This window comes from Siniperca chuatsi, linkage group LG14, assembly GCF_020085105.1.
Source record: "Siniperca chuatsi isolate FFG_IHB_CAS linkage group LG14, ASM2008510v1, whole genome shotgun sequence".
Taxonomy (NCBI): Eukaryota; Metazoa; Chordata; class Actinopteri; order Centrarchiformes; family Sinipercidae; genus Siniperca; species Siniperca chuatsi.
In genome coordinates this window covers 19,940,752-19,962,537 of record NC_058055.1, presented here as the reverse complement: position 1 = coordinate 19,962,537, position 21,786 = coordinate 19,940,752, and the positions used below count along the sequence as shown (strand labels likewise).

The window sequence follows — 21,786 nt, the reverse complement described above, 5'->3', positions numbered from 1 at the left end:
ACACTTTTAGGGCTGACTAACTCTAATAGACACACTATAAACAGACTTAAAGAAACTTGCTAGCCTAGCAACATTAAGGCTACAAACAACCCATAATGCAACACTCTCTGTAAGTCTGTTTTGGGCTTTTTTGGCTTTATTTGATAGGTTACAGTGTAGACATGAAATGTGGGGGGAGAGAGAGAGGGGTACGGCTGCTGTCATATGGTATGCATCTCAACCATTGCTCTACCATAAAGCCGTTACTTTCAAAAAGAATATCTGATGTTGGGAATATGCAATTTTCTAGTCCTCGAATTCCCACTTTTCAAACGTAATTTCCATTAAAAAACATCTTGTGTTTGGGCCAATATGGTATATAAATATATAACACGTTTAGTATTTGAAAACTTAGATTTTATTTTCTAATGTTCCTGGGCTTGCTACATTGGATCAATTTTGTTTTTTTTTGTTTTTTTAAATGGCAAATGCTTTGGCAGCATGTCGTGCCAATGAAGCTCATTTTAATTTTAATTTGAGGACAGAGATACAGCGCATACAGAGAGAGGGGGGAGAACACCAAGGGAAAGAACAGAGATGGGGGAGACAGAGAAGAGGAGGGAGAGAGATGAAAGAAAGGGAGAAAACGGATGAGAAAGAGAAGAGTACAAGGGAAAAAAGGTGGCACAGACATCAAATAAAGATGGAAAAACAGGAATAATATCAATGGAAAGAGATGGGAGAAGTGGGAGGATAAAAAGGGACGTGCTTGGGAGAGAGACAAAGACAGAGAGGGGGAGTCTAAAGGAGAGAGAGGCAGTGTCTCTACTCACCACAATCATTTCTGATGGCTCCAAAGTGATGCATTCACAGCCTCGTCTGCCCCCCAGCTGCTTGCCAAAACTGTAGAGAGAGCGCACACACACACACACACACACACACACACACAAAATAAGGGTTAAAACAGAAAAAAACAAAGGTAAAGATAAGACAATTCTCACACACTAAAAAGTGGAACAGATGTAGTCAGTCACATTCGCCCACCCACAGATGGACACCAGCATTATTCACCATTGAATGGCAGTAATTGCCTAAATCAAAATTAAGCTGTTTTAGGATTAAATGTAAAACGATACCAAGGGTTCGTGTAGATACTGTATGTCTTTACACTACATGAGAAATAACATCTGTTTGGTGTGATGTGTACCAGTAAGCATCTGTTTACCTGATACTAATGTAAACTGGAGGATTGACTCTACATTCAGACATCAACATTTGGTAAAAACTCCCTGACTGTTGGTCATAGAGAGAATCAGTTAAGATATAACTCAGTTCAATCCCAGCCAATGGGTGTCAATCAACAACAATAAGTCCTATAAACATTAACAATAACCTATCATAAGAATTTCTCACAGATTCAAGCGGCTTTAATTTTCTGTTATGGACTGCACATTTTTAAAGGTGTCCTGAAGAGATACTTTCAGAAAGCATTACCACCAATACTTTATGACACTAGATTTATCAAATACAGGTCAGAGAAACAAGGATGTATGAGTTTTCCTAAGAGCATGTAGCAGTCTGTGACATGGCTCTGTTGGTATTAGAGCAGTACAGTTGTACCATCAATTTGTGGTGCAGGTCTAACCACTGAAAGAAAAGAGAGTGTCAATCAATAAGCCTTCATGGTCGACACCTCAACATAACTGCACACAGTCCACAGGGACTAAAAACACAATCAGTGCTTAACCAACCAACCACAACAAATTTAATCCTTAGAGAGACATGTTGGGAACTTTTACATTTACAGTTCTCCCAGTCTCCTGTTAGAAGCTAACTGGTGCTGACATTCGTCATTCAAATCAGTTGCTACAACTGACAACAAAAATTTCAGTTTGCATGTTTAAGCAAATTTACATGCATTTTATTAGTTATGGGGAATGTGTTGGGATTAAAAACCTTTGGAACAATATGATACCATAGCATATGATAACACAATAGAAAGAGATTGCTTGCATTTCATAGAATCAACATATTTTGTTTAATTAACTGCAATTTCTGCAATTTGTTTGGTGTCACAGATGAGAATGGAAAATTATGAAAATGTCAACATATACACTAACTTCTCCACTTCATGACAACTGCTCAGAGAAATTAACATACTGAACTTCTAAGTGTCAAGCTGCTTTATTCACAAGGACCATTTTGGATTAGCTAAGATCAGGATCAAACAATGTGAGTTTTTGTCTGCCGGCCTCACAGGTTTAGCCCCAGTTGGCTGGGTGGTTGGCTGTTGTGTCCTCTGATAAGCAGGAGGAGAGCAGCTGATGCTGTGGTGAGACCACGTGTGCCAGTCTGCTCTACACTTGTCACATGGAGCATGATGTCTTAGTTCACTCTGAGAATGTGTTGGTTACAGTAAAAACCCTTTGTTAGGGTTTTTCTGTCAGCCTTCCTCTTTACAGCCCCAGTCTGAAGGAAACAGAAGCAAAGCATTTTGGGCAGAATTCTAAACAAATTTCAGAAGGCTGATGTGAAGTAAACAGTCAGCAAATTCTGACATTTGAGAAGCTGGAACCTGGGAATGCTTGGCATTTTTCCTTGGAAAATTAATTAAACGATTAAGTGAAATTATCTGAACAATTGCAGATAAAGTTTCAGACAATCGACTAATCTATTAATTGACTAATTGTTTCAGCTCCGGGGCTGTAAGTGCACAGCGCACAATGTGATGCTTCAGTAGTCACCTTGATAACAGACATAGTGAAGCCCAAACACTCTTAAGCTGCCAGTATCCTCCGTCTGAAGTGCTTGTCGGATGGTCGAATAGCTTCAGTAACCCCCTCCCCACCCACCTTTCCGACGTCGGATTATGCGGGCTGTGTCCAACCATTTGGGCAACTTTCTGAAACCAACAATCTGACATTCACACCGACTTCACACAGTGATTTGCCAGCTATACAGAGTTGAGAAAGTAGGGTTTGAACTTCTCTCTCTAGCTCTCTTTTTTAATTTATTTATTAACAGTTATGCTAGTTGGCAAGAAGTTATTCTGATTGACTCTCATCTGGATCATTTAAAAGTTCATTTTGAGACTTGTGGATGCAATACTGTACACAGTCTCTGCATGTGCCTCTACAGCCTATGTCCGTCGGCATGTGACAGTGGAATTATGTAAAGAAAAAACAGGTGTTTTAAAATGTGTTTGAATTTTGAGACATTTCTTTACACATCTTTGAAAATTCCCTCCCACTGTGTGTCTGTGTTTATGCACACGGTAATTATGCATGTCTCTGTGTTTCCCATGTCCTGTCTAAGTGTGTGAGTGATACCCCGTAGGAACAGCTCAATCACTGTGTGCAGTGATCCCTGAGAACAGACTGGCCTGTGAACATGTCTCGCTGCCTTTGGCACGCTAAAAACTGGCGACTCAGCATTGTTTATGGACTGGAGGAGCGGCTGTTTTTAATTATGGAAGCGTGCTGAGCTGGGAGACAGCCAACTTTCACTCTCACATCTCCTCTCTGGTTACATTCTCACACTCTCTTACATGATCGCTCTCTCCTTCCCTATTTTTGTTGTGCCCTGCTCCTTCACTTTTTTCTTTTTCTGTTGACCCCTTTCTACCTCCATCTGTCCCACTCTATTTACATTCATTTATTAATCTTCTCTTTCCTGTTGTTCGTCCTTTGCTTCCTTTCCCATGTCCTGTCCACTTTACTTCTCTCCCTTTAGCATTTTATTTTCTGCTTTGCTGTTTTCTTACTCATCTCATTCTGCATTCCCTTTCATCCTTTCTTACTCTCTTCGTACTGTTGGCTCTTCCTCTCTCTGGGTCAAACTTTCATCTCATCACATCCTTAATCATAGTTTCACACCGGCGCAGACACTACTCTCACAATTTCAGCCTCTTGATTTAGGACCCAGATGAAAGCCTGTCTTCATAATGTGTTCTGATGATGGAAACAATGATGAAAGTCCTTTTTTTTCTGAAATTGAATGAGCAGTTATTCTTCGCACGGACAGAATCAGTGACTTTGGTGCACCTCACTGATTTTCTACAGTGGCTGGAGTTGAAGAAAGCTGCCACTAGACGAAAACTACGACCATATTGTTGCTTGAAACCGTTCTCATTGTAGCTGAACTAGGGCCAAATTACCTGTGAGTGGATTTATTTGACACTTCACTGCCACATGCACTCAGATACACTGTGTATATCCACATGTTCATACTCAAGATTCCCCCAAATGAGGTGAAACAGAGGTTCAGCTTAGAGCATCCATCCCTGCTGATACAGCCTTAATGCTTTCTGGCAACACAATTAAGGCTAAAAGGATTATATCAGGTTTTCTACAGGAAACTAAATTATTCACTAAATGTACAAAATATTAAACACTTATTCTTTTCATAAAGTGCACAGGTCAGGTGAATCCAGCCATTATCCCTTTTATTGAATTTTCTTATTTTAATACTATTTATAGCATTGACAGAGAAAGAAGCACACTAGTTAGGGAGGGCTTTTTCAAGCAACTGAAATGAAGCAAAGGGGATTTCAACACAATATTCATACTTTCAACATGTATATATTGCTATTTTATCATATATATTTATATTTTAAGTGATATTTTATTGCCAACCTCTAGCGAAATTCTGCTTTCGCTTGCCTCCCTGCATTGAGGTCAGAGGTCAGTATCAGCTGCAGAAAGCATTCCTAAAGCTGCGAGGGGTTTACTGTCATCTGTCAATGGCACGTCAGTGAGGGAGATCTTGCTAACACATGGCCTAGAACACCAGGTCCACCAGCTGAAATTCCCCAAATTGTTTCAAACCCCAGGAATTGTGTTTTCTTTGTTGTTCTGGTTATTTTTTAAATAAGTATCAAGTTTCTTTAAATATTCGGAACTGGTTTTATAAGAAAAACAACAACAAAAAAAGCATGCGGTCCTACATCACAAAGCCTAGTGATTGAATGAATAAACCCAACAAAATTCATATGCTATCTATACAACAGGTCCAACCAGAACAAGAACACCCAGGCATGGTTTTAAGAGTTCCCAGGGAGGAATGCAGTCTGCTGGGCTCAGAGTTCTCTCTGAGCCCTTAGCCTGGAGGTCAGCCCGACTCTGACAGATCTCTCCACACTCCACTGAGGCGAGACGCATGGTCCCTGTCAGCGCCGCACAAAGCCTGCCAAGCCTGTCTCCTCACTGTGTGTGGGTGTCTGTGTGTGTGTGTACAGGGTGTTGAGCAAGGCTGTGTGAGACAAACAAAGGAAAAATACAGTTTGCTCTTAATAAAGGAGCCGGAGGAGAACTAGAATTTGCAGACTTGTATGTCTACTGTATGTGTGTGGACAAAAATCTAAAATACACCTCAGTGCAGATTCCCATGTTTGTTCCTTTCTCTTTCTCTGACCTACTGCATTCCCACAAAAGTAGAAGAATCAACAAACTTGAGTCGACTCTTAGTGAGTAAATGAGTTTGTGTGTGTGTGTGCATATGTGTGTACCCACCAAATAATGTTGTTGCCCTGACTGAACTGAGATCTGATACCTCTTTGTTGTCAGCTGGTGTGAATCTGTGACTCAGAGGAAATAAGACAAACCTCTAAAACCGAACTATGGCCAAAGCTTTAGTCTGACAAAATAAAAGTGGGTTTAGAGTTTCATGAACTTGTCAAACAAACACGCTCATAAAGGTATTGACCATGAATCATGGCGTCAGTGTAGAGTTTATTTTACAAGTAATTTCACTCCTGCACAATTTTTTCCCCTACATATAGTGCTGGTAGTGTGCAGGAAAGTCACTGTTGTAGCTGAGATCTCACTGCACTCCAGTCCTTTAGTAGTTACTCTTTACCTGTGCATGAAATAAAATAAGTTTTATTTGAAGTGAACATGTTTGTTGATGCAAACCTGAAGAAGCTGATGCAAAACATGTGGCTTGTTCCCCCCTAAAAAAAACACCTAGCTAATGCAGAAATAAAAAATATCTTCTAGAGCTATGATGTGCAGCGTGTACTGAATGACCACTATATGATGTTCAGAACTTCTTAGAATATCAGATGGATGATGACATGAAACAATATCCCACAGTTCAGGTAGTGCCAGATGAGTTTTAAAATCACAAGAAACAGGAAAGAGCATTTTAATGCTTTCCTGCAATTACGGAGCAAAAAAACATATGTAACTCATCCAATCAGACCAAAATACTCTAAATTACCAACACCAGACGATTCAAAACAAGCATTAGTTTTTCTTACCTGCCAAATAGCCAAACTTTGTTATGATGGAAACTAATCTCTGTTTTCTTTAAAACCACACCACTACCTTGGCATCCCCACAGTATGTCCAACCTATAGGTTATTTCAAATGACTGAAACAATTATGTTTTGGACCCTATACCTTTGACAAAAACTTTCAGTGATTTACTGCTCTTACAGCAACATTTGATTGGATGAGCTATTAAGTTCTGGATTTTTTGTTTTCAAATAAGTCGTTTTTCTATGGAATGGAAAGCTCGTCCTACAGCACTGAAGCTGTATCTGTGCTGGATTTCAGCAGGTGATGATTTCTCTCCCCTCCTTTCCTGCAGAAACAAGTTGTTGGCAGAAGGGAGAACAGGTTCAGCCCCGGTCCAGTGACAGCTGCAGCACCCAGGGCAATAAACCATGACAGCCGGCACAGAAACTAAGGCCACACACACACAGACACACACACAGAGCTGGTATCAAAAGCCCAGAGATGTGACCAAGAGTGCAAAATACTAATATTGATAAAGGGAGTCTATTAAAAATAGTAAAATACTATGAGAATAGAGTTCATATAAATATTCAAATAGGCTTTGGATATGTCAACAAATGTTAAAGTCTGAGTTAAACTGAGCAAGTCTGAGCATGGTATGGTGTGGTGTATAAATTATGTTTTAGAATATTTTAATCATTCTTTTGGTGTAATTAAGAATTTGATTCAACTCACATCCATTTAATGTGCATTTTTTAACAGAATGATTGGAGTGCAATGGCAGTGAGGTGCAGCAACCCTGGAGCTTTAAATGACTTGCTAAAGGACACAGTGACAGGGAAAGATGCCACATAAACTGTTGCCAGGATTACAGCTGTTGCCTATGTAGCTCTGTAAAGGTATTAGAAACTATTACAAAAAAGCAAAAAATAATCACTGATTCTTTTTGTGTTTTGTGAATGTTACTTGTTACAGATCTGCCGCTACTGGAAGTCAACAGCACATTTATGGACCAATTTAATGACCAACTACTTAGTGAGACATGAAGTCTAGGAAGCCCAGTTTGAGTATCAAATCTACGTGAAAACACTACACAGCAGTTTATAATACTCTGACAGGGTTTTCCAATTCTGGAAAGTTCCTCATAAGTTATTCACAATGACTGTGAGGTAAACAGTAGAAATAGAGAGTTCCCGTTACAAAGTAATCCAAATGAATGAGAGGCCTGCGTTTTTTCATGCAGGGCTAAAGTTGCTCTCACTGCAGCCTTAGTCTGCAAAACATCCTACAAATGAACTGTCCGCTTGCTCTAAACTCTGCACTTCTAGGAAGTTTTTTTTTTTGGCAATGCTTCCAAAATGACAAGCTATGTGATGCTGCACAGTATGCAGGCAGCAATCTTTAAGAGTGTCATTTGAGTCAATAGAAAGTTTGAGAGTGCTTTGGTCAAAATTTAAACCCAAACAGAGATCCGTGCCTATTTGGCACCCATGTTTCCATGGTAAAGATGACCAACAGTAAAGAAAGAAAACCGCAGACCACAGTCTAACACAGACACACACACAGATTATTCTACCTCTCAGTTCTCTGTTTGGCTGTTCTTCCTCTCAATTTCAGTGTTTGGTTGGCTAACATTGACCACTCTGACTCACACACACATTAAAGAAGACTGGAGAGCTGGCCAGCAGTCAACACTACAGACCGACCACCAACACACACACACACACATACATAAAACAGCCAGACAGACTCCAAGGAATGACGTAGTGGGTCATTCAGAAACATTACGATTCATTTGCAAAACAACAGGGTGATCAGTTAAGGGGCTCATTCAAACCTCAGCATGTTAGAGCAAAACAGAGCACCAACGACAGCTGCTTCTTAACTCTAATGCAGTGAGTTAAAGTATCCTCATAGCTTAGAGAGAGATAACATTCACACTTGGCTGAACGTACATTCATTGCATACTACTGTAGATTATCTTGCTCTAATCTTTACTTTCTTGTAGCGCAGCAAGTTTCCCTGAAAACTGATGAAAAGTGAGCAGCATTGTCAATGTTTTACTTGTGGAGCTTCAAGGAAGTTTCAAACAAATTTGTGGTAAACACACTGATATATGAGCAATCCTTCTTCTAGCATAGGGTTGGGGTTCGATAGCATTTTCAATCATATCATATCAATTTCACTCATCAAATCCAAATCATTTCGAATCCCTTATCGAATCTAATTAAGTTTAGTGTCATACTTTTTAAGTAACTATTTTAACTAAGATATAAACAACTACAACTCAAAGATTTAGTTTAGCTCTGTGATCCCCTGTTGTTGGGCAAGAAGCTAGAAATACTACAGTTTTTAGTGGTAGCTACTAAATTAATCAACATTAACATTAACATTTAGCCTAATTCATTTTCACAACTCTGAGATACAGCCTGAAAATGCGAGGAGCAGCAGAAGATATGAAATGTTGATTGTTTATTGATATTGATTGTTCTGACACACTGAAATAACAGCAGTATCATACTGACTTTTACACCGGATTTTTCACAAACTACTTGATACAAATAACGGAGGTCGTGATTCACAACTATGAGGTTAATGAGTTCAAAATATCGATTTGATATGCATAGAAAGTTTAACTGCTGTATTTAATGTGCTGCGATCAGCTACATAATTTCTCTAGAGAAGAGTCGGCAATCTGTTGAACTACAAAAACACAGTTCACTCGTGGTCGTAGAGTGATGTGTCCTTTCACTCACAAACAATCTTTGGTAGAGTACAGTCAGCAACTTTGAGAGAGCATATTAACCAACAGACAAAAGTTTCAGTGTAGCTGTTATGGAATTACTATCAATTAGCTACCACTGATATAATCTACCGCCAGCAACGTTGTTCACTATAATCGGTGAAAGCAATAGTCAGCGCCGGCTATAAATAAGAAGCCTGCTAATGTTACCTGCATATTTTCAACATTTGTCTTTGCCAATAAAAAATAATGAGGAGAGATAAAAGCTTGGATAACAGATTTGATAGCGTTGGAGCTTAAGAAATCCAGATAGTTTGCAGACCGGGAACCGGATCCAAAATGGAACTGGCTATCAGAACCCAACCCTATTTCTGCATTCGTAATATCATAAAGAACAAATATAGAGTTTGGTCTCGCACATAGCATGTGCTCCTGACATTGTGATGCACCCAAATCAGGATTTGATCCACATTATTTCCTGTTCTGTCCTGTCCTATTCTACTGTTTCTGTCACTCTTCACTGCACATTAAATCATTAATAACCAATAGCCAACAACTAAATCTTGTCAGCACAAACATTTTAACCTAGAGCCTAGCTGATTGTATTGTGAAACAGAAGTCTGTTTCTCTTTAAGATAATCAGTGTAGATAAAAAAGGACAACACACAGGAGTTAGCGTTGTGTTTTTCAGAGCTGTGGGGCCCAGTGGTGTTAAGCTATCCTGCCTCAGCGCCGTGGGGAATTCCTGGCTATCTAGTTGGTTAAATGATGGCAGGCAGGAAATGGAGCACACTGGGTTGAAGAATGCACAGAGAAAGAGAGAGGGAGTTTTGAAAAATCTCAACTGAAGTAGCCCGCAATCACCATTACATTACAGAAACTGTCTCTGAACTCAAAGATCCAAATGAGAAACAAAAACTTCCAGATCACTAACCGGGAACAGGAATTTTGGGGGTCCGCTTCTTTGGATTCCTTGTAAGTGAAATGATATCCAGCATATTATCCACAACGAGAAGAGGGCAAGTACAATATTCCAGTAATCCAGGTTTAGATCCAAGTGTGTTTGTTTTATACTCCAGATTGTGAAGAAGTGAAAAGTTTCCTCAGAAAGCAGAAGTAGGTGACTGTCATGCCTTATAGTTTGACTTAAACTGAGGGAGGAGTGTGCGTTCCCTCCCGCTCTACTCTGTTCTGTTCTGTCTGTCTGTCTGTCTGCTGGCTCCAGGGAGGTGTGTGTGTGCGACAGTGTGTGTGTGTGTGCAGCCTGCTCATTTCCTGCCTGGATGTGTTTCTGGGCTCCAGGCGGGCAGGCTGCTCAGGAACACATGGCCAGCCACTGTTCTGCCAGGGGTTCCGCATTCCACACACACACACACACACACACACACACACACACACACACACACACACACACACACACACACACACACACACACCTTATTAGCTCCCTGTGTGACCCTTTCCAAGCCCCCCCCTGTACTCCAACACACAGACACACACATACACACCCTCCAGTCCTTTGTAGGGCACCAACCTTCCCCCACCCCACCCTCAACTCTGTTATCAACTGACCCACACTGGAATGAACACACACACACACACACAATCAGTGCTAGCTGCCCTGAGGTTATTGATAATATCCCAACTATTCTTTCTGCTACAGTTGGTCAGTTGGTGCTTTGCGTTGTTGCTTTTGTTGGATAAACTGCCTTAACGTCACACTGGCTACTTTTATCTATCTGTTCCTTCAACATATAGCTTGTAAAAAGTCACTCTTCACTACAGGCAACTGCATCAGCTGTTTTATTTACTCAATTTCAGTTTTGCCCATTTAAACAGTGAGAGAGGAGGTAGGTGTCCAGCATCTTAGCTAAGGACACTTACTGTACTGTAGGTAGCACAGTTTTGTTTTTGTTATTTGTTGGAGAGATACAGTAGAGCTGAAACAATAAACTGTCAATAATCTGCAACTAACTAACTTGATCATCGTTAATCACAATCTTTTAAACAATAATGACAAACCTTCCCTATTTTCGCTTTCTCAGTTGAGAGGATTTGATGCTATTCTTTGTCTTATGTGATAGTAAACTTAATATGTTTAGGTTTTGAAGCGTTGGTTGAACAAAACAAGACATATGAAGATGTCACCTAGGGCTTTAAGAAATAGCAATGGGCATTTTTCACCATTTTCTGACATTTCATAGACCAAACGAACGATAATTTGATTCATCAAAAAAGTAATTTGCAGATCGATAATGAAAATAATCATTAATTGGAGCCATAAAACAGAACCAATGTTCATATTAACAAATCCATACACCCCAATCCCATAAATATTGGATGTGATAAAACTGCCTGAATTCACAACACTAAAATTCCTTACTTTATCCAATTACTTTTGGTGCAGCAAAAATCCAATTACAGGAAGGAATACATTTTGATCTCATTATATGGACAAACTGGCATGTACAAGAATTTAATCAGTGAAATTTTTGGCATGCACTTTTGATCTTTTATGACCCAAAACACGTTATTCTTTTCTTTTCTACTCCCCTAGTAATGTTTTAAAGGGGCTAACAATGATTTACACTGCAGAAAACTGGGTGAAAACCACCAACTAATGCAACATATGTGTGAAACAAGTCAAAACAAGTGAAAAATGTACTGTATTCATATTGACCATTCTTGTAAAGTGATCCATAATTTTCCATGACTTTCACTTAGATCCTGAAATAATACAGTAAATTGACTATTCCTCTTTGGGATACAACTCACTAAAACTGCTTCCAGAAATTCCCCGACCGGTACGAACCCTGCTAATATGAATGTATGCTGGTATGTGAGACCATACTTCATCCATCATTCTCAATTCATGACCAAGGGCCTTTAGCAGGTGAAGCTCATATTTTTTTTATTTAGACATTACTGAACAGAAGGTACCTGCCCCCTCTTTTCCGTTTCTGGCATGTGTTGCTTCTGTTTCAGTCCAACTACAACAACAGAGGGAAGGTAAACATGGGGCTGAGGGGTGACCTCGAGCAATTTCTGTCATAGTTTTCCCTATTACAATCAACTCCATTGTTTAAACAGGTGCAACATCTCTGTTTAAGGTATTTATAGGATTCATTTTGGCATTCTGAGGTGGAGGAGGTGGACCTGATATTTTCTTACTATATGGGTTTATCAGACACCCACATCATGTTCCAGATGAATCTCCACCCAGATCTCAAAGCTCCTCCCTCATCAACCAATGACAGAACAAAGATTCTTGACTGTCAAGACATGCAGGTCCCACTTACAAAAAGTCTTTCAATGCCCAGTATCAGCAAGCTTTCTTTCTTTCTAACGTGTCTGACAGCTGACTCTGCATATAAGTCTATTTTGTATAAATTATAAAGCTTAATCAATATTAGACTACTAAATTCATGCACTAGCAACACATTTTTAGGATTTATTGCAGGGCTGTTGTGTTTGAATTAATTAATTATTTAAAAAAAAAACACACACATAACACTGCACTGCAGTCATTACATACATTAAAAATCACAGAGGATGAAAACACAATAAAGCCTGAAGGCTTATTTCCATTGTGGTCCTCTAGTATAACACTTAACACACCACGAGATGAAGCAACAACAAGACAGCAAGCGAAGACTATATATAATCGACATATAAATAGCAGGCAGCGGGGAAGCTATGTCAAAATGCTCTTGTTTTGGGTTGCGTCAGACTGTATTTTTTGGTATTTAGTTAATAATTTAAAACATATTTGGCTTATATTTGTGTATCAGATAAGGTGGTCTGTAAAAAATCTTTGTAAAATGTTCCTGTTTGACTAACCTCTAAACCTTGTGGTTAAATTTAGCAAACAAAATCAACAAATCGCAAGTTTTTTAAGTCTTAGCCAGTGCTAGCAACAGGCAGAGCGGGCAGACGAAGTCTCACACATCTACTTAAATTTGATTTTCTCTTGAAAAAATAAGTCAGTGTTCACTAGGTCACATCTGAGGTACAGTACCACATTTGCCTCATTTTGAGTCTTGCTGAAGGAAGTGAGACATCATGTGAGACTAGAAATCTAGTGTGATGTACAAGTGTGAGTGATTTTGCGTGTGCAGGTATATATACACCGTTCCCTTACGTGTCAGTAAAACCTGTCTTTTCATACCTTGCTTACAGCTCTTTGACATGCCATCTCCCCTTTCATGTTACAGATAAACACAAAGACACACGGAAACACACACAAATACACGTACACACTCCCATTTGACAAGATGACAAGATAAGGTAGTTTCATGTGTAATGTCAGACAAATCCCACATCCTCTCACTATATATGACACCTTCTTGTCTTACCCCATCATGATGTTGTTCTCTCGTTTTCAGTGTGTGTGTGTGTGTGTGTGTGTGTGTTGGTGATTGGTACATACCAACACCTTGCCAAGTACATGTGCTCCTTGACAAAGACTGATCCAGAGAGCAGGATGTACCAACAGGTAGCGATGCTGTCTGGGCTGGAACAGAGAGAAAGAACACACTAGTGTGAAACACTGCAACAGTCAAACACTGCAGTCTGCAGCTTCATAACACCACCATAATCTAATGTGTTAGAATCGTGGACTATGTCAACTTTGAATATTCCCTTTTTTTTTTAAACTTTTGTTACATTTCACAATTAAGAATGAATTAACTTGTATGACTTATAAGGTTTCCTCTCCTTCTCACATGTGCTTTTTGATTCACTTGTTGTATTCAACACCCCAGTTACTTTGGTTTATTAGGCTCTTAAGGCTCTTAGTTGCAGTTTTATTTATTTATTTTAATAAATGCCAGGTTAGTGCCTTGAGTTTGAATCTGCCCCTGTTTGGCAGCAAAATAGCAGCACGAAGAATAACATATTTTAGGGATAAGGATAAGAATCAAATCATGTGTCATCAGTCAGACGAGGCGGTGAAGAACATTAATTTACAACAGGTTCAGCCATGTATATCTGACGAGTCCGGGTTTTTGGAGAGATTAAAAGTTTCCTGAGGTTAAAACTGATCAATTCTTGTTATTTTTTCACCACCTCAGCCTCGTTACAGGTGTCGCCATAGCTAGCTATATGACTTAGTGAGACAATTTGTACACCTAGGACTATGCTATTGATCTTGGGCATCCATACATGGCTGAATTGATTAGAAAGAACAATTTACTGCAAGCCAGGATTCATGGGTGACATTTTATCCAAGGCTTTGAAAAATGTAGGAGTTCTGTAAAGAGAACTGAAGACTGTGATGTCTGAAAGAAAATATAAAGTGCACATCCAAGCTTGGAATCCCTGCATTGCTGCATTTTGCATTAGCATGAATGTATACTTATAGTGCCAAGCACTATAAATCCATGATATAATGTGCCATCACTGCAAGGTGGAGAGAATCCATTAGAGGCAGGCAGTCATGCTAAAAGGAATAAACAGTGCTGAAAGAGTCACGTAATCTAGTCTGTCAGTCACAACAGCTGCAACATGGAATTATTTTATCTGAAAATAAACAAGTTCAAAACATGGGCTATGTGACTGTCCATGCTATTTCATGTACACATTTTATCTATTAACCCCAAACACCAGTCTAATTCACTTCATAATAAGCTGGGTGCTCGCCTCAGCAGCAAGCTGAGACACAATCATACATGAAGAAGTCAGTCAGAGGAGAACAGACAGTATCTGTGCCTGTGGTTATGAATATGAAAACAGAGGCTGGGAACATGGACTGAGAAATGAGGAGTGTTTGAAGAGTGGAGATAAGAGGTGCACCATAGTGGGAAGAGCAACACCTTATGGAAAGATCGCCTTTTCTTCCCTGACAAACCAGGAGACAGTAGCTCTTCTGTGTGATTTATGTATACTAACAATTTCTAATTGCAAAAGGTTATTCACTTGCACATCTAGCCTACACACTTCATCACAAACTTTGCAAATTGGATAGAATACACAGATTATTTATCTACAAGGTGACAGTTTGACAGCTCTGGACAACACGTGTTAAGAAAATTAAGATTTAAAATGTGGCCACTCATTGTTCAATCTGAGTGTTAAATCAATAAGCTGTATTGATTTAAAAAAAAACAACCCAAAAAACTGAAGTTTAATCAAATTAGTTTCTAGCTGAGGGTAACATGATACAAGAAACTCACAGCAACTCAGCTGTAAATCTGGTGTTAATCTGGAGGCATAGAGAGAGTCAAAGTGGCCTAATGAGATAAAGACCGGCTCTTTATTCCCCATTTATTTGTCCTTTCACTGGGTATTTCTGGGCAAATTTTAAATCTAATTCGTAAACTCAGATTTTATAAGATGATACTCATATGTATCCACACTGGGACTGAACCCTAACCCTATACATCTCCATCACTGTATCTTCTAGTATACTCTGTCTGCATATTTTTTTCCCACACTATCCATCTCTTTGAATCACTTGGGTGCACACCATCACTGAGTACTTTATCACAACACGAGCCAGGCCATTTCCATAACTGGTTTGGCAGATGTGACAGCAATATGTGCAAAATAAGATGTTTTTTGTGTGCGACTTATCACTTCATGTATTGAAGTGTAATTGTATGATGAATATTTTTATTAAACTGGTGATTTCAGTAGTGGTGGTGTGATTCAGCCTCTATGTGGTTCCAAGACTTCACATTTGATGTTGCAAAAAAACTAGTGCATACTATACAAGGTGATACATTTTACATCTTAGTATGGCAGGAACTCATCGGTTTGTACTACACAGAAGAAGCATCAATGGTGACAAACAAACAAAACAGGGATAGTTGCAGAAGCTCAGGTTTCATCTACATAAACCCAAAAATATGTCATAGAGCTGAACACACTGTTTTAAAATGTGATCTCTAGGAAGTGCAGAGCAAAAAAAAAAAAAAAAAGACCACAGCAATGACCAACAATGGCCACACAAGAAAACAAAAAATAGTAAGTTGGCTGAACTCACGTGCAAAACATTTGCTGGTTCCAGTTTTTCAAAAGTGACGATTTGCAGCTTTTTTGTTTTATATAATTGTAAACTGAAATTTAAAGTTACCTTTGGCGCTGGGAAACTGTGAGGGGACATTTTTATAGATTAACCAATTAATTGAAAAATAATTGACAAATTACACAAAATTGAAAATTAGTTGCAGTCCTAAAACTGCGTGCATCATTAATTCATTCTGCCATCGTTTTTGTTGCTATTAGTGTTCTTTATCATTGAATGCTGTGCAGTAAAAGCAGGCCAACATAATCATGTTTGAAAGAATAAATAAAAAGATTAGTTTCTTGTTGCATTATTGGGGTTTAAGTGAGGCCAACATGATTAACTATTATGATTGTTTCATTGGAGAGACCTTGATTGCTTTCATCTGCTGTCTGTAGAGTGAGTTTGTGTGTGTGTAACAGCTGACTAATTGGACATGGCAGGCGCTTTGTTCTGGGTTAAGGTACTTAGGACTAGCCCTTGGTAGAGAGGCAGGACAGTGTATTGGAGAGAGAGATTTTGTGTGTGTATGTGTGTTTATTTGATGGTAAATTAAACCACTGAGTGTCTAATGTGATTTTAGTGAGCATGATAATACATCAACAGCATGTGGAACTTCTCTCTCATCCTTTCATCTGTCTCTGTCCTCCCTCTATCTCTCACACTTCTCCACATCTCGGCCGCCGTCCTCCCTCTTCTACCTTGCTTCCTAACTTCTCCCCTCGTATCATTTTCTTGTCTTTCGTCCCTCTCGACATTGCTATCCTTTCCTCCTTCTTTCTCTTTAGCATATTCACCTCTTGTTTTCTCTCCTCCTCTGCAGTCCTCTCACGTCTTCTCTTTTAATATACCTACCTCCTAACATCTGTCATTTGCCGCCACTTCCTTCCTTCTATTCTCATCATTGACTTTCTCCTCTTTTCAGCATCCTCCGTTCCCTCTTTCACCAGCCTCTCGATTCATCTCTTATTCCTCTTCTCTCCTTCTAATCAGCCTTCCTCTTGACTTTTCCTCTAAATCCACACTGTATATGAAGCTAAAATTACTTATTTTTACCATCTGATTCATCCATCTCAGTATCCATTTATTCACACAGGCAGGCAGAACGGAAGGCAGACAGGCTATCAGTGAATCTGTCGACATTACCGTCAGCTCTAGATCAGTATTCTCATCCGGACAATGATATCTTAAACCTGGAGTGGGCCTCAGAAAAAACATTTTCAAATGCAAAAACACCTCCTGCAGAAAACTTGAGGTTTTACTTGGCAGTTTATTTAAGAAGCAGCACATAATGTGGATGATTTAACAGCAGCCTTAATCCACATTTGTTCTTGTAATATTTTTTCTTGCTGAATTTTGAACACTGGGAGATGCAAATGTTTAGAAATGTATGTAGAAAAAGTGAGGTGTTGCTTGAAATGATCATACGCCTTATCTGGTTTATCAAAGGTTCAAGATATCTGCAGGTTTGACAAAGCCGAATTTAGCCTGTTTCAGGCCAATTTAAATTATAAATCTGGTGATATTCTACATGTTCCTTATTATCAACAAAACCCACTAAAAGACCAAAACCAACATTAAAGTGATCCCACTAAAAAGTTGTATCAAAACCATTGTTGTACACAGACTATTTAAAACATATTAATGAGCAACACTGGATGTTGTTCCTTTATTCATTTATTTTATTTTATTTATTTATTTATTTTTAAATCGGTCAATATATTTGAGGCCTGTTTTTAAAGATTTACCTTGAGAAACTTGAGTGTTGTTTTTGGTCTTTTTAATAGGATTTATTGACAATAACAAAAATAGAGAATATTGCCAGTCGTATCCTTTAACACTGCATTTAAGACCAAGTTTAAGACAGTTTTGAAAACAAAATACACAAAATAATAAAGATTAAAATAGAAGTTATAAGCGTATAAATGGGAACTAAAAAATTAAGTGAGCAATGTTTATTACAGAAGACTAAAATAAAAACATAATCCCCACTTTGTTGCAAGAACCTGGCTAGTCATTTAAAACACAACTTTTCAGATTACACCTCAACGCCCCATATGTACTGTAGCACTGAACATGCTTACAGTCATTTGATTGGGAGAGAAACGTGGAGTTTGAATGCACTTATTGTAAGTCAACTATGTTGATGTGTCCCTGAGCAAGGTATCATTTGTTCTAGTGCAGCTGCTTAGTGGCCAAAACTGACAGACTGTTGTTATTCTAGGCAGCTACGAAGTGATAATGTTTTAGATTATGTGATTGTGAAGCAGGGCATTCTTGAAAAATATTGTGAAACTTAAACTAGATAAATAGTGGTAATAAAAATGAAAAAACAACAACTCCTGATTGAATAAAAAAAGCTTTCCTCAGCAGATATTTGAATAAAAAGAGAGTAAGTGCAGCAGAACATAGCAGAACACTTCCTGCTTAGTGTGAGAGCTTGTACTTACTAGAACAGGACGTGGTTAGCCTCATGTCTCTCATACCTGGCCGAGGTACACATCGACCTGAGACAGAAAGACAAAGATGTTCACTTTTTCTCTCCAAAAACATCCCTAATGCCTTTCGAGCTCTCACAATCCATCACATATCCATCTGAAACTTTTTCTCAGAAGGCACCAAGCTCTCCCATTTTAGACATCATCATTACTGTCTGTCAGCTCAGTGTTAAGTTCACCCGCTACTCATTTTCGGGCTGCAGACCAACATACATTTCATTTTCTTTGGTCTGAGTTGTAGCAGACTTTCGGTCGATTGAACCCAATTACAAGAGAACCAGGGTTTGTGAACACAAGCCATATGGACTCACAAGTATTGTATCTTGATGACTGGACAGGGGTGTGGTAGCATACTGTGAGAAAAACTGCTGTCTATCGGATTTTTATATCTGTCTCCGTGTGTCCCTAAAACCCTTCATTGTAGAATTATTTCTTGTAAATGGTTCAGATTATAATCTCACACGATTGTTTGCTAGAAAGAGGGCAACACTCATTGTTGTTAGCTGCCCAACTGAATCAAACTTGCAAAGGAAACATTCCAGACTTAAGGCAGAACATTTCAAACATGCTTGGTATGAATGTATGAATGTTTAAAAGGCACCTCAGCCTGAACATCCTGTCAATGATAAAGCCGGGGTGGAAAACCAACCTGGGGCAAAAGGCATTTGCAAAAAAATTCTAAGCACTCTTAAACCTGTTTGGGTAGGGTGTGCCATATATGACAATTCATGCAGAAAGTAGGCCTAAAGGCTACTCTTGAAGGTGGGGTATGCAATTCTAATCCAATACACGTCTTTTTTGTCAAATTCAGCGAATATCTCCTCCTGATCCGCTAGCTGTCTGTTCAGTGTGTGCGCTGAAAAAAAAAAAATCTGGTGTTTGTACACAGCCCTGGCTCTGTAAATGGGAAATAAACAAAGTGGCTCGGACCGGGGCCACGCAACACTATTCCAGCCATGATTTGTGTGTCAGGTAACGTTAAATGACTTGCCCACGGACATTCAGCTTACTTTCTAGTTTGCCAAGATATGCTGTTGTTGTGATGTTTGCTATAGTAGCAGGAGAGTTGGGAATATCGCTCTGGGAAACCGTCTCATCCTCTCTGGCTGTTAGCTTTGCAGCAGCAACTGTAGTGACAGTTTGCTAACTCACGACCTAGCTAACGTTAGATACATTACTTGCTGTGTCGTTGTTTGGTAAGTTAATTTGGTAAACTGATAATGTCACTGACAAATCAAAAATCAGAAAAAATAAATGAGAAGCCAGTGTAACACTAAATTTTGGTTTTAGACGTTTGTTAATTTTTGAAGTGAAACGAAAATGACTGACCTTAGCTGATGTTCCCTAAGGTGAGAGAGGACATCCATGTGGTAGAGGTGGCAGTAGATAGTGTGCAGGTCCTGCAGGACAGAAAGACAATGAAGTCAATATTAGTGAGCATGTCACCATCCACAAAAAATTTATGAACAAAAAGAGAAATTATTAAATGACACATTTCCACAGACACAAAAGGGAAAAACTCTTGCACCCTAAGACATGACATGCACACATGCTGTGGTGATCTGTGCTACTAGTGGGAAGCAGAAACAAAGTCCACTGCCTTTTCAAACAATATATATTTACACACATGTTTGCAAAATCTGCAAACTGCTGAGAGTGTGTTTTGTGTTTAAAAAATGAGAGCTTTTAAAAGATTAGCTCATTGTTTAGAGTGTGTGGAATGTCTCAGCATCATGTAAATCACATCTAGTGCAGAACTTTGACAGAGGCCACTCGGACTATGCCAAACACTGCCTATCAAATTGGCACCCTCAAACCAGACAGGCAGGCATTCCACTTATGTACGCACATGACAACAGTGAGACAAGCACAGATATATCCACCCACGGCCTTAAAATAGTACTCTATCAGGGCCAGCTGTCAAAACATTAAGAGGCTGACAGAGTGTTTGTGTGAAGGGAACAGCTTCATATAAGCTTCAGTAACACAGTGGCTATTGAGGCGACAGGGCAACTACTTTTAGCAGGTGGACTGCATGGCTGACTGGTTATGTACACACACATGCTCTCACACACAAAGACACAAACAGATAGACACGGGCCAATTCATTACAAAGATGAACCCATGTCTACTCTATTTTCTATTCCAGTCTATCTGACGCTATAGATTGCAATGCAAGAGTTTATAGTAAATCAGCACATTATATTTGGGGATATATTCTTATTTGCTTTCTTGCCAAAATAAGATGAGGGGATTGATACCACCCTCATGTCTGTCAGTAAATATAAAACTACCACCAGCAGACAGCTAGCCTGCTTCTGTCCAAAATTAACAAAATCTGCCTACCAGCACCTCTGAAACTCACTAATTAACATGTTGCATCTTGTTTATTTGATCAGTACAAAAAGTGTAAATATGACAATTCACCATTTGACAGGGGGGGTATGTGCTGGACTATTTCTTGGTCGGGACCGATAGCTTCCTGGAGTCTCTGCTGGTTGCTTGGCAACTGGTCCTGGCCTTTGGACAGAGCTAGGCTAGCCGTTTCCCCCTGTTTCCAGTCTTTATGCTAAGCTAAGTTAGCCAGCTGCTGACGGTAGCTTCATACTTAGCGTACAGAAATGAGAGTGGTATCAATCTCTTCAAGAAAGCAAAAAAAGTATAGTTCCCAAATGTCGAACTTTTCCTTTAAAGTACAGCCCGTCTACTATATGTTTGAATCCAATCAACGACACGTCTCCATCTCTCTCTACCACTTGTTCATTTATTTACATTTTTCCTGTACGATTTAAATGGCCTGCTAAAAGTAAGCAGTTGAATCAAATGAGCAAATTTAAACAAAAAAATCAAGTGTCCATCAGCCAATTAGAAGATGGTCCATTGTTTGAAACTTCTGACAGCTGAAACAAGAAAAAAATGTTTTCCTTAATAATCAGTCTTCTTCAGGATAAAGCCAAAGCACAGCTGCAGTTTAGCAAGAACGCACAAAAAATTGGGACAGCTACAATGCCCTAATCTGAAACTAATAAATCAGAAAATCCCTGGAGGACAAATTCATATTTGCAGTGTGTTGTCTTTGTTGTAACACCATTTCCTCACTACTGGTTTTGTTTACATATAGCTTAAGGAGATTAAGGATTTGTTTTTCAGTCAGAAATGTATTGTCAAGCATTTCATACAAATACTTACAGCCAGACAAAACTTTTATGCGTACTTTGAGGGTGTATAAGTCACACCTCTCAAAGATATACGCAAATATACAGAAATATAATATGATTGTATGTTTAAATAGGTAATAGCAGATATGTTTTCTCTTATAAA

The 21,786-nt window shown here is 39.1% G+C and overlaps 1 protein-coding gene across 7 annotated transcripts in view; it reads right to left on the bottom strand.

Moving 5' to 3' along the window:
• LOC122888738 (rap guanine nucleotide exchange factor 6-like) overlaps positions 1-21,786 on the bottom strand; it is a 157,956-nt gene that overhangs the window by 103,261 nt on the left and 32,909 nt on the right. For 6 of the 7 annotated variants that reach the window (XM_044223519.1, XM_044223523.1, XM_044223521.1 and 3 more), the window contains exons 2-5: positions 19,795-19,865; positions 18,418-18,474; positions 13,391-13,474; positions 813-882 (exon numbers count right to left, since the gene is read on the bottom strand). In XM_044223519.1, coding sequence (XP_044079454.1) covers positions 813-882; positions 13,391-13,474; positions 18,418-18,474; positions 19,795-19,865 — 282 coding nt within the window. Of the gene's footprint in view, positions 1-812; positions 883-9,895; positions 10,162-13,390; positions 13,475-18,417; positions 18,475-19,794; positions 19,866-21,786 lie in introns of those variants that run through there. The other variant, XM_044223526.1, reaches the window with a different exon arrangement.